The sequence below is a fragment of the Podarcis liolepis genome (assembly GCF_965112155.1).
Source record: "Podarcis liolepis genome assembly, chromosome: 5".
Classification (NCBI taxonomy): Eukaryota; Metazoa; Chordata; class Lepidosauria; order Squamata; family Lacertidae; genus Podarcis; species Podarcis liolepis.
Window position 1 is genome coordinate 49,231,075 of NC_139556.1, and position 14,149 is coordinate 49,245,223.

Below are 14,149 nucleotides of genomic sequence, written 5' to 3' on the forward strand. Positions count from 1 at the left end.
ATTTCTTAACTGAATACTATAGAGGACTAACGTATGGTTCTTGAATGAAGATAATATTTCATTAGTGGTTCAGATCACCATTCTGCCATGAAGCTCATTAGGTGATCAGTCAGTTTCTCTCATTCTTACTTCCTTACCTACCTTACAAAGTTGTTGTGGTGATAAAATAGGGGAAGAACCACGTGTGCCGCCTTGGAATTCTTGGAGACAAGGTGGAATACAAACTTTGTTTTTTGGTTGTTGTTTTTTCCAAATGACCATGGGGACTTGTCCATCAAAGTGAATTTTGTTGTAAAGGTTAACCTATGCAAGCTAATAAATAAGGCCATGGGTGAGTCTTCACTGTGACACCTAAAAAACCTTTTCAGTCTTGCTGAATCCTGGTATGTGTATACTGAAATCCATATTTTATACCACGTTATCGATTGCTTCCATTTACTGGATTTTTTTGTTGGTATACCAGTTGCATAATGGCTGGATCCATGTCCGGACAGTCATACATGTACCTCCCCCTTTGTGTGAGGGAAAGAGCATGGCTGTGTTTGCTTCTTTCCATTCTAGCCACTGCCCACATTTGGGGCAGATGTTCTGAAGCAGGAAGCCTGCTGTCTGCATGTAGACTCCCCGTGTGGTTAGCAGTCAGGATTCAAATTCACACAGGGAACAGGCTCCCCATTTCAAAATGGCCTACTCCTCTTTCCCTCACACAGTGAGGAACACATACGTTTAAACCCCTGAATTAGAGCCAACATTAGCCAGTTTTCAGTTGCTGAGTCTGATTTTTTGGCAGTGGGGTGGATGTGGGGCAGGGGTGCGGATCTTTTTTCAGCCCACAAGTTTCATTCCCTTGTGAATTAAGTTGGGGTAGGCCTGGGGAGAGTTCTGAGGGCTAAATAGAGAGACATGGAAGGTGTGCATTCAGCCCCTGAGAGCTCACCACCCCAATGTAGGGCATATGTTAGCCCAGTTTGAATGTTAAACAATATAGAGGAGCAGATACGTGGCTTGGGGGTGTTCCTGGCTCCATTACTGTCAGGTGGCCTTGGTAGTCCAGAATGCCTTCTTTGGCTGGTGTTCCAGCTGTGCCCCTATCTGGACAGGGATAGCCCAATTTCTGTGGCCTATGCTCTGGTAACCACTAATGCGCTATATGTGGGGCTGCCCCTGAAGATGGTTCAGAAACTTCTTCTTGTTGTTGTTTACTCGTTTAGTCGTGTCCGACTCTTCGTGACCCCATGGACCAGAGCACGCCAGGCACTGCTGTCTTCCACTGCCTCCCACAGTTTGGTCAGAAACTTCAGCTGGTGCCAAATTTGATGGCTAGGTTGCTCACCAGGACAATACAAGTTCAGCTTATAATGCTGATCTTGGCTCAATGGCACTGGCTGCCAATTAGTTTCTGGGTCCATTTCAAAGTGCTGGCACTGACCTATAAAAGCTTACATGGCTCAGGACTTCAAATACTACCTCTCCCCATATGAACTGACCCTGCACTTGTCACCTGAGGTCCTTCTCCATGTCCCCAAGAGGTTTGGAGGATGACAACACAGGAATAGGTCTTTTCTGTTGTAGCTCCCCATCTGTGCTCTCCCCAGAGAGGCTTGCCTGGCACCATCCTCACTTGTCTTTAGGTGCCAGGCAAAAACATTCATCTTTACCCAAGCCTTCAGCAATTAAATCTATGGCCTGTTATGTGTAGGGGGATGACTGTTATTATGATTATTTTATTATTACTCTGTCTGTTATTATGATCTGTATTATGCTTTTGTTATTATACTCCATAAATTATGTTCTTGATTTTGTACACTGCCCTGGGATTACAGACTGACTGACTGAATGAATGAATACAATTTGCATTTAAGTTCCCATTTTGGTTTGGTTAAATTTTAAATGCCTGAACTTTTTAATAATTTTGTATGTTGATTGCGAGTTGCCTAGAGTCTGCCCTGTGTAAAGCAACTTTGTGTTAGGCAACTAAATAAATTTGCATATACATTGAACAACCCAAAATCTGATTAATGGATATTCACTAAAGAAATTGATTGATGTATTTTTCTGACACATGTTTCTTTAAAATTATTAACTGCACATAATGGATTTTTTAAGCTTAATAACTAAAAGATTTAAATGCAGCAAGCATAATTTCCCTTTTGTTTTTCAAGTATCCACTTGGAATTGCAAATTGATACCTTTTAAAATATCCTATCCCATGCATGTGGGGCTTCTGAAATGCATTCCTTTCTTGACTCCCTACTTGCTTTCCTTCTTGAAACGGTGTTTGGCTTCTTGATCAGATTTAGCTTGTCTGATCTCCTTAATTAGCCATAACATGAGAATTTGAAACCCCCATCAGAATTGATAGGATACTTTGCAGATTCTCTCTCTCTCTCTCCCCCCCCCCCCCATTCATGAGTGGATGGCTAATCCTTACTCACTGATGCAAAATATTAGCACAGACTGCTGTTGGATACCTTACAGGGTGGGCAGTTTTTTAAGGCAGATCAGTATGAGAACACATAGAGCCCCCGTGAGGCTCAGTTTATACATGCCATTAGAAAAACAGGTTTGTATTGACTAATGGTATTTTTGGTGAGGCAGAATTTGTTTGTAGGTTCTTTACACATCCATCCCACCCCAGCATGCTAGAGATGCTTTTCTCTAGTGCTCCCCTGCAGTTGAGTGGCAAGTAACAAACCTCACTGAGAATGCATGTTAACCTATCTTACTTTGAGAAAAATATTTGGGCAGATTTGGATGACAAAGGATGAACCTATCTTACACGCTATAGCCTACGTTGCAAAATATAAACTTGAAGTTATCAAAGCAGAATATGTGCTTTGCATTTTCACTAACCATTTTGTTTTTTGAGTTCCTTTCCTTAAAAATAAATAAAAAGAAACCTCAAAGGCACCTAAATGTTTTCAACTTTGTTTTTGCTTCTTAAAAACAGATAACCAGGGCTGGTGAATAATTAGAACAGGTTTTAGAGTCGAGGCTTCAGATTACTTCATTTATAACAGCTAAGAGGACTTTGTTTGTTGTAGGTCTTAAAGAGTTAACTACCACATGGGTGTAATGAAATTGTCAGGTTATAGTAATTGCACCAGTAATTTGATATGTTGCTGTTTGAATGAAGCCATGTGTGGAGAGTTTGTTCCTTTTCTCTGCTGAATCTAATCACCCCCACCCAGTTTTACATTTTCCCAACCTGAAGGCTATGAAGGCTAATCGGGATCATTAGACTTAATGGGGAAAGAGCTTTTATCACCTCGTCAAATAAGGCAACCGATTTCCATTATTTGCCTTATTTTGTATGGCTGTATGGGTGCTTATGTACACTTTGCTGTAAAAAAGGAAGGTTTATGCCAAGGATTTTTTCCCCCTGCAATGCTTTTATTGATATTTTGAATCTTGAACTGAATTTTGTTTGGCACCACTTGCACATGTTTTCAATTAGAAGAAGCCAAATAAAAAGTCTTAAATATCCAAGGCTATAGGGATTTTTGAAATTCTCCAACTAAAAGCAAACCCCACGTGATCGTTGCAAAGCCTCTTTACCATGTATGTCACAAATAATTTCAAAACAAAAATTAAACTTTATGTGACTGAGTTCTGTTTTTCTTTTGAATTCTCAATAAACTCTTTAGAGACAACTCTCTTGGCAGTAGTAAAGTCATTTTTCAAAAAAATCTGTTTGATTTTTTCATGTAGAGTCTTAAAATTATTAAAAGAATAAACATATTATTGGAAAGAAAAGTGCAGTCTATATGTAAAGAATAGTCTATTTGTGTTACCAGGGAAGTGACTCTGTAAAGATTTCTAGCTCTTCTTTATAAGCACCAACTCGTTAAGCAGAAGCAATTGACATGCATCACTGTTGAAGTGATTGATGTTACTTAACTAGTCTAATGGGAGTAAGCTGTGCCTAAGGATTGATTTTTTGGAGGATAAACTAGATTTGTTTGGTTATTTGAAGTTTATAGTACTTTTTCAGCTATAACTAGTGAAAAGATTTTTTTTTGTTAAGATAAATGCAGATCAGTGGGAGCTATTTCATTACTGAATAGTTATATGCTCTTAAAATGATTCTCTTAAATGCCAGTTTCCACATTCCCTTTCTTCCCTTTCCTCCAGTTCTCTCTCCACTTGTACAAATATTATCAGCTGATTCTTTTAACTTCTTTTAACTCCAAGCAGTCCTGCTATGTAGCCTCAGTTGTGTCTCGTGCCATGGTCTTGGCTTGCCTGCAACCCTCCTGTTACTTCCAGTTTTAATTTATTTATCCTGAGTACAGGATAAATTTTAAAATCACATCTAAGGAAGTCATAAGATGGTTGTTAGGTGCAAAAAAAGGTATGCTATCAGAATATAGTGGATAACAACAGACAAATAACTTCTGGTTAAAATGGAATAGGAACTCAAGTAGAATTTATAACTAGCTTTTATCTGTAGGAAAAAATTGAAAATAACCTCTTGTGTCAATCTCATTGGAAATTATTACAAAGTAATGTCATCCTGGCATTTGATACCATAGAGGCTGAAGCAAATCTGTCCTACTACATCCTCAGGCTATTAGTATAGATTACACATATGTGGTATATAAAGAATAATGTTCATAGTTTGTATTTCAGTACCTTTAGATTCAGTACTTATTGAGCTGACTTTGGATGGATGGCTGTTTCTTGACTCATAAAGTTGAGATAGACACAACCTTTTTGCAAATGCATACAGACCCTTCACATGTGCCACGAATAAACCAGGAAGTTTTTAATTAATCAAGTTTTCCATCTCATATGAACCAGAAAACTATGGTTAATACCTTCAAGAAAAGCCAGGATTGTAAACCATGGTTTGAAGTTGGTTTAATAAACTGGCTTGTTCAGAAGCTGATAACTACATAGTTTTCTGGCTCAAACAAAATTGGAAAGTATTGTACATTAGACACTACCTAGTTTAATTGTGCTTTTCCACAAAGGGGCTTTTATGTGGTCAAAAGGCTCGTGTGTATCTTGGCATATTAAGCTGAGCTATGATGATCCAAATGTGGCCAGTGTCTTTGGATTCATTGAAGGTGGTAGCTTCAGCTCAAGTAACTGAATTAATATATTAATAATGCCCTTTTGTAAAGTACTATGCATAGTAGTTGTGTTATATAAACAACAGTAATCAAAATGTGAATTCGTTTTAGTTTTAAAACTCCTATATCCATTGCATCTGTTTTAAATAGCAGAAATGAAGCATGGCTGCTCAGAAGCTAAAAATATTTCAGCCGTGGATGTTTTTATCATATTGTTCTGCAGAATTATTAAATGAATCCTTTCTAATCCAGTTTTGTTGAAAAGATTCCCGTAAATGCTAAAAGATTGATGTGATGGAGTGAAGGTGAATTAGATTATTGTCTTGGACAAGAAGGGTTTCTTAAGTTGCAAGAGGAGGGGAGGACCCAGTGTCCTTAACATTTATTGATTTATTTCAAACATGTATACCCCATTTTTCCTCCAGAGATCTTACCTCAAGCAGTTCTAATTTAATGAGTATAATCCAGTTGAACATAGTTTATAGTTCTCCAACAAAGCTTTTGTTTGTGATTTTTTATACCTTAGGGCTGGCTCCCTATATAAATTTTCTTCACATGCATGATCTTATCCTCATCATCCTGTGAAAGTATACTTTTCAGCATATCTCTACATTGCAGCTAGTTATCCACATCTTTTAAAGATGAGCAGAATCTGTTCTGTTGGATTCTGTTTACTCATTTGTCTGTTTATTCATTTTATGGCTAATCAGTTTCAGTGTCACTCATAACTCTGCTAAGAAACGTTAACCCCCTTATTTCCAGGCTTGACATATGAGGCCAGTAGACTTCAATATAAGGAAACCTGCAAGGCAATGAAAGCAAGATTTGGTGGTTGTTAGTTAATAAATATTAACGTAACATGTGAATATATTGTAATCTGTTTTGGAAATAGCTCCATAGAAATCTCTTGAAGTCTCTTATTTCTACACCTAAAACTTTCAGATTTCCACCTGTCATTTTGTTTGGCTTTGGTGAATGGGGCAGATAGCTAAGAAAGGCCTAATTCACTGAGCTGAGTCTTACTTTTATCTCCGTTTTACGTTACTCAGTGCATTTGCTTGCTTGAATTTCAAAATGGTTCTCATTGTTAAAGATAATGTTACAGTTTTATAAACTGATTAATTCTTGCAGTTGAATTTATGCTGGTCTATCCCCTCTAGGCAGAAAATCTACCTAATGGTCCAGATTGTGGCTATGGTTCTTTCCACCAGCAGTATTGGTTTGATGGAAAGATAATTGCTGTGGGTGTCATTGACATCCTTCCAAAGTCTGTGTCATCTGTGTATCTCTACTATGATCCTGATTATTCTTCCCTATCTTTAGGCGTATACTCTGCACTAAGGTAAGGAAGTATTTTTTCATTATGTAGTAGTCATTTAAAGGTCTATTGGCATTTTAAAGCATAGAATGAAAAATGAAAACCAAAGTCTTACATGAAAGGCCTGCTTAGCTTTATTATATTTTAATATTTTTAGAGTAAGAAAAACATTTACTTCATAGGTTCTAATTTAATTGGTCTGAGTATTTAAATTAGGTTGACATCAGTGTTTAAAGCAAAGTGTTTAATCTGCTTTGGAAGATGGAAGAAAGAAATGAAACTTGTGGCCAGATCAGCTGTGTGGTACAGCTTTTGCTGTATTGGGCCATTTCAAACGACTGTTCTGTTGCTGTTTTGCTTCCCTTTCTCACAGATCCAAAACCAGGTCATCATCACTCAGTTTTGTATTCACATAATAATGTTGTGCGTTTGTTTGCATGAAGGACCATTCCCACAAGTGACTCCCTTAAATGCAGAGAGTGGCTTCGTTTCTTTGTTTTTTCACTTGGAACCGACCAGTGTGGTGTCAATCCCACACTTTCACATTTGCTTGCCTACAAATGGAATGCTATCCCTCACAGGAGCACTGCCAATAGTGATGTTTTTAGTTTCCTATTCCTTGATAATATGCTGATTTAGCAGTGTTTTGGGTTGCCTGAAGTACTTTCACTATATATAATAAACTGTAAAGGTGGAGTGTGGAACCCCTGGCTCTTCAGCTTATGTTGGACTGCAACACCAACTGCCTCAGCCAGCGTGAAGGAAGCTGTAGTTCAGCATTTGGCAGACACACTGGCTGCCCTTGCCTATAGATCAGACATGGCCAAACTTGGTCCTCCAGCTCTGTTCTGGGACTACAACTCCCATCATCCCTAGCTAACAGGACCGGTGGTCAGGGATGATGGGAATTGTAGTCCTAAAACAGCTGGAGGGCCATGTTTGGCCATGCCTGCTATACAGTATGTAAGGTGACACCTAGACAAGCTTACTTAAACGCATATGAAAAGGACTGTCTTCAAGGGTGATGTAAAGTGGGATAACCAATATCTTGAAGTCCACAGATTTCCCCATCCCTGGTGTAAAGTTGGTTAGGTTCTGTCTGCTTTCACGAGTCAGGTTGCCAGCTTCTTAAACCTGGGGTAAATATGAACTCCCTCCAGGAGTTGAAGGCTTAATGTGAAGTTACTAAAGTAACTTAAGTTACCTAAGTTAACAGAAGCCTAGGAATAGAGAGCCCTTAAGAAGCTGCGAAGGAACTTGATACTATGCAGGCTGTTACCAATTTTATTCAGGGATGTTTGGAAAAGCCTTGCCTGAGCTTGGTGGCATTATTAGTTCGAATCCTATTTTAAAATATTGCTTAAACATATTTAAATGGGTGGGCCCCTTCAGAAAAACCCACGGTCTAGGAACCCAATCCATTAGACCAGGGGTCAGCAAACTTTTTCAGTAGGGGGCCAGTCCACTGTCCCTCAGACCTTGGGCAGGGGGGGCGGACTATATTTTGGGGGAAAATAATAATGAACAAATTCCTATGCCTCACAAATAACCCAGAGATGCATTTCAAATAAAAGGACACATTCTACTCATGTAAAAACACACTGATTCCTGGGCCGTCCGCTGGCCGGATTTAGAAGGCAATTGGGCCGGATCCGACCCTCAGACCTTAGTTTGCCTACCCATGCATTAGACAAATGATGAAGTGGTATGTTGTAACTTCTAGTTCTGGAAAAGCAACCAAAAGGACAAAGATAATATATATTAATAAAGGAATTTGGTTGAGTGGTTTTACTCTCAAAATGAAATTTCACGCATAAGTCAACATGCATAATGCTACCTGAAGTCATTAAGGCAAATATTAATGACTGCGAATTATGGACTTTGTGCTTTTCAGGTCTTTGTAGATGTTTCTTTGGGATTTATTTATTTATTTATTTGCCTACAATGACAGGGTTGTCATATTTGCTTGAATAATGGGCACATTGGCTACCCTTGTATATATCTTGTGTCATTCAGGCAGGCTTACTTAAACTTCGGTTTTAGTTGTCTGTCTTTTTTTCCTTAGCAGTTAGAATGCCCCCCCCCCAAAAAAAATCTAGGATACCACAGTGGCTCAGCCACTACCTGCAAGAGGAATTGCAGACCATTAGCAGCAGACCATTTTTAGTCCTCATCTGCCACCTACTTTGTTGAAACACTTCAAACAAAAGCTGAGGCTGGAAGGCCAAGTAGGAGTACTGCTGGCTAGAACAAAATGAGGAGAAATTGGCAGCTGTGCATTCTTCACACACATCACTTAGAGTGTTGTCCCAAGTTAGATGAAAGCAACTGTCTCCAAGTGATGTAAAGCTGCAGAACCACCGCTCGCCTCTTGCTGGCTCAAGACTGAATAAGAAGAAAGCTAAAATACTGTAATTTTTCTTTCAAATAAATAAATGGGACGAGCACAGAAGACAGCACTCGCCAAATATGGAAAATAGCACTTGCTGCATATTTGCATGTAAATTACTCAAACTCACTGCAAGCTTCCTGAAACTTGTTGATTTTAAAATTCTCTGAAGTCTGCATGTACTGTCTTAGCCCGCTGAATACAATGACTGGGCCAGACTTCTATAGAACATCAGTGCATGAATATTAATAGGAAACCTGTTAAAAGGGTGCCTTTAATCACTTGCAATTTGAATTTCAGATTAGCTTCTTGGCAGGACAAAATGCAAAATTGGCTTTCTTAAGTAGAAGAGTTTGTGGTTTTGTTGGGTTCTTATACGGAACTGTCTCTGCATTTATTATTCCCATTCTTTACTTAAATGTAATCATCCCTTTAACATAGGCCAAAATTTAGGTCATTCCATTTTATTTCACGTTTGCTGTATTATAAGAGCTCCTTGCATCTGTGAACACATCTATCTGGTATTATCTTTTTATCCATTCAGAATGATTGCTTCTTTTACAGGGAAATTGCTTTTACTAGGCAACTTCATGAAAAGGCCTCTGACCTATGCTATTACTACATGGGATTTTACATTCATTCATGCCCTAAAATGAGATATAAGGTAAGGCTAAAGTTACTTTATTAATGCATCTGAATTTAGTCTGGTGTTTGATGTGACTGTTCTGTATGACTTCTCCCTGCTTTGGCTTGGCCAAAATGGAGCTGGCTTCTGTTCAGTTTTCTTTCAAGTGTCTAGAGTATTTTATATTTCTATCTGCATAAGATTTATTGGCTGGTATCCAATGAATTGGGCAACTAGTTCTACATGCCAAGAAGACTATGGGCTAGGGTTTCACAAACAGTGGCCCCCATGCCACCTAGCAAACCACATTTAAAACTGAGAGGACTTTCAAAGCAGTTTGCGACTTTGGGCAAAGATCTTCTGTTCAAAGGAAAGAAAACCAGAAATTCCACTGGGTATGCCAAAACCCTCGGGCATCCCTAAAGTCATTCTTTGGATACCAGCCATTTTGTTCAAGGTTGGTTAAAAAAAACTTATTTAGTATGTTTTTAATGATTTGAAATCATATAACGTCTATAGACTATCTTTGGGTTTTGTTGAACGCCTTACAGTTTGGTTTCTTTAATTAGTTTGCTGTAAAGAAATACAGTGGTACCTCTGGTTGCGTACTTAATTCGTTCCAGAAGTCCGTTCTTAACCTGAAACTGTTCTTAACCTGAAGCACCACTTTAGCTAATGGAGCCTCCCGCTGCTGCTGCGCCGCTGCCGCACGATTTCTGTTCTCATCCTGAAGCAAAGTTCTTAACCCGAGATACTATTTTTGGGTTAGCGGAGTCTGTAACCTGAAGCGGATGTAACCCGAGGTACCACTGTAAATGAACCACTGTACCAGTGTTCATCAGATGACTCGGTATAGAGCTTACTTATTGGCTCAATGTTTAGAAGAAAAATGTAAAGAAGTAATACCAAATACATATTTTGTGTTTGATTACTAGGTATATGTCACCATATAAAGGAATGTGTTAATTGAGGATGTCTTGTTCTCTGGGTTATTGCTTGGAGTTCCCATTTTTTATAATAAAAAAGGGGGTGGGGAGGAAATCTCATATTCTAACAATGCTTATGTGCACTGTGCTCAGTGGAATTTGCTCTCCAGTAAATGTTACTTTATGATTGCAGTCCAAATGTTCATACTATCTGCAAATATAGATATGGAAATCTGTATATAGATATGTATATAACAGAATATCAAGCATACAGTAGAAAAGCAGGCCACAGAATTGGGAGACAAGGTCACTAAGATATTTTTGCAAAGCACGGAGGGGTCAGCTCAGCAGAGGAATGTATGCATCACATGCATTAAACCCTGATTTTGCACCTCCAAGGATCACCTCTGGCATGGGAAAGATCTCTTATCTTGAGCTGTGTTGCCAATCTGCATGTGCAATATTCCGCTAGAAGGTTTGTTGGCCTGAATTGGTAAGAGAGGCTTCTTACAGCCCGATAAAGAGGCTTGTGGGCCATCTTTCCATTTTGCTCTGGCAAGTGTATTTATTGGGCCAGAAGTAATGCCTCCAGCACTGCTTTTTTTCCTTTTCTGGACAACAGTGCTTCCTGAGTAATTCACTTGGGGAACAGAGCTGCTTTGGTAGAAACAACAAACAAACAAACCAGAACACAAGAAGTGGCTCCCAAGCTGGCAGATGCCGTTCCCAGTGTGAAAGGGCTGAGGTGTCTCAGAGGCTTTCCCTTTTGTAACGTCCTTTTCTTTTGCAGTGTAAAAAGTTTATTCCCGTTTCAGCCTGTGCAAGGCTTGAATACTCCCTCGCTATTGCTGTGTTAATGGTGACCTTACTGCCTACCGCAGCCATTCCCTAGATTTTCAAGGTGCTTCATTAAAAAAATAAAAATGTGTGTGTTGCAAATTTATATAGAGAAACCAGGCTTTTTAAACACACTCACACTATCAGCTACCTAATAGCATTCAAATTATGTTGTTCACCTAGCCATTGTTTAGGAACACACACTGGAAACAGTTTGCTGCATGGAATGGTTCTAAATTTGAAAAATACGAAATGGTGCCTTTAGCTGAGGCTGCTTAACTGGCTTCTCCATAGTGCACAGTGCTGCTGGTTACTGAGATGGGAAGTGGGGAGGCAGCAGAGATCAATGCAGTGTGGACTCAGCAGCACCCATCTGACTCTCCTGCTTATGTGCCCATGCTGAACCCCTTGCTTCAGTAACCAGCACCAATGTGCAGTCTTGGGAAGCCAGGTAAGCAGGGCAGCCCTGCCTCTGCCACCTCATCAGCCTCTGCTCGTGCTCTCTGTCTCTGTTCTCTAGATTCTAGAAGGAATGGGAAGATATGAATCTTCAAGGCAGATTTGCCAAGAATATGCTTTGAGGGAGAGTATGCATTTGATAACTTCCCCATCAAGATATTCTGCTGCCTGAAGCATCAACTCTAAATGCATTTACAGATTTAAATGTATACATCATAAATCTGCCACCATCGTGTTGAACGCCAATTCCTCTCCCAGTCCAGTAGTCCATATATTGCTGTTACACAGCATGCTACCCAAAGCACTGATCTTGCCACTTGCTCTTTTCATTTGCATGTCAAGCAAGGCAATTAAGCCCCAAGTCTGCCTCTTCTCCACATTTGCTGGCTGAAGCATCCTGTCTTGCCTTCTTTTTATGAAAGGACTGGCTCCTGATAAGAAGTAATATTGCTTTCTCAGTCAGGTAGTATCTGTGAATCAAGGTTGCAACTATGGTTGCAGCTTTAACATCTAAATGTGTTGGGAAAATCAGTTGCCTTGAAGTACAAATGGAAGCACTACTTTTGTCAGTAACTTCTTTCAAAATAAGGATGGCTGGTTCATGTTCAAGAACGATAGCTGTTTGGGGGCAGAATTATTTTTGCAAATCTTTTATGTTTCTTATGCCACTTTGGAAAAGCTGCAAATGTGCTGCCTGCCCCCTGCATATGAATAGATAAACCTCAAACTTTAATAGATTGATGAGGGAAAAATCACTGATGACAGTTGATCTTTGGGTCTAGAGTACTTTTCCCCACCCTGACTTGTAATTTTCATATCCTTTGATCCTGTTCTTTTAAATTATATATTCCTGTGTAAAGATTTTTTTATTGGTTTGGCTAGGAAAGCTTCCTTCCAGCCTAAATTGAGCTTCTCACCAGTTACTAAAGTGCAGTGGTGTTTCGAAATGTGCTTCCATCTGCTGAGCAAGACAGAATATTGCCCTGACAAAATGCATTTTTAGTGGTTACCTGGCTTTTCCATCTAAAAATGTGATACTCTTTCCATAAATGCTACAAAGATGTGCTGATCCAGCTTTTGGCAGAAAGTGTGAAATACAGTCTTCCTAAATTGGCCTTCCTTGGAACTACAGAGAGCACTTATGGTGGTAAAGTGTTTGTAAGGAATTGAATGACTCAAAAGAGATTTCAACCCTAGAAGTTAAACATGCAACTCTGTAACAAACTCCAAGGAAGTTCAGCTTAATTCCATACATATAGGAAGCTCCCTTATACCTGGTCAAACTGTCTACACAGTTTGCTGTGTATTCTGCTTAGAAGTAACACTCCTGTAACACTCATACCCATCAGTCCTTTTTCTCAAATGTAAGCAGATTTTAAATGGTAGATATGGCCTCCAAAGCCAGTTCTTCTGAGCCTGGCCCAGGGATGAATTTTTTTGTTCAAGATTCATTCCTTTTGCTCTTTATATTTTCTCTCACTAATACATTCAGCTGGGAAATACAAACTAGTATACAACCTTCCCTTCCAGCAATGATTTATGTTATTCTTCATCACCTTGACTTGTCTAAAAGAGATATAAAAATAATGGTGATAAACAGACCTATTTGATTTAGTAGGAGAACATAGAACCAAAGAATTGTAGAGTTGGAAGGTATCCTGAGGCTCATCTCTTCCATCTAGTGCAATGCAGGAATCTCAGCTAAAGCATCCATGACAGATGGCTATCCAACCTCTGCTTAAGAACCTCCAAGGAAGGAGAGTCCACCACCTCTCATAGAAGGCTGTTCCACTGTCGGAACAGCTCTTACTGTTAGAAAGTTCTTCCTGATGTTTAGTCAGAATCTCCTTTCTTGTAGCTTGAATCCATTGGTTCGGGTCTTAGTCTCTGGAGCAGGAAAAAAACAAGCTTGCTTCATCTTCCATGTGACAGCCCTTTAGATATTTGAAGATGGTTATCATACATCTTCTCAGTCTCCTCTTTTCCAGACTAAACATGCCCAACTTCCTCAACCATTCCTTGATCATGTTGGTTGCCCTCCTCTGCACACGTTCTGGCTTGCTAATATCCTTCATAAACATTTCCACTTAATACTGCGCATAGAAGTGAACAGGCCAGGATTGTCTGAAGGCTAAGCATTCCATTACTTTAATTGGACTTTGGAAGACTACTGCCACTGGCTGACAGTTAATGTCATTTCTTTATTACTCGCTGGCTTTCACATAAGGATGAGGCATGGATGTCTAGCAGTCAGGAAAAGCATCTTTGCTATCTGTAGATGGCAGATTGCCAACCTAAAAGCGCCCAGTGTGTTTGATTTACACATGCACTATGCATTTATGTATTTATACATGCACTATGACACCGTACTGGTAATTTCAATGTATCTTGCATTATAATTAACTTCCCAGTAAGGTGATGATCTGGTAGAAAAGATTCCCATGATTGGCTCCACCCTCTCAGTTGTGATATTATTGTACATATTGCAAACATGGGATCAGAACACTGAGACTTAAG

At 39.3% G+C, this 14,149-nt stretch overlaps 1 protein-coding gene across 8 annotated transcripts in view; it reads left to right on the forward strand.

The window, feature by feature from the left end:
• ATE1 (arginyltransferase 1) overlaps positions 1–14,149 on the forward strand; it is a 72,057-nt gene that overhangs the window by 27,224 nt on the left and 30,684 nt on the right. For 7 of the 8 annotated variants that reach the window (XR_014526889.1, XM_083506171.1, XM_083506175.1 and 4 more), the window contains 2 exons: positions 6,239–6,420; positions 9,350–9,449. The exons of the other annotated variant lie outside the window; for it this stretch is intronic. Coding sequence is in view for 6 of the 7 variants with exons in the window: in XM_083506171.1 (XP_083362297.1) it covers positions 6,239–6,420; positions 9,350–9,449 (282 nt within the window). In the remaining variant the exon portion in view is untranslated. The remainder of the gene's footprint in view (positions 1–6,238; positions 6,421–9,349; positions 9,450–14,149) is intronic. 8 annotated transcript variants of the gene reach the window in all.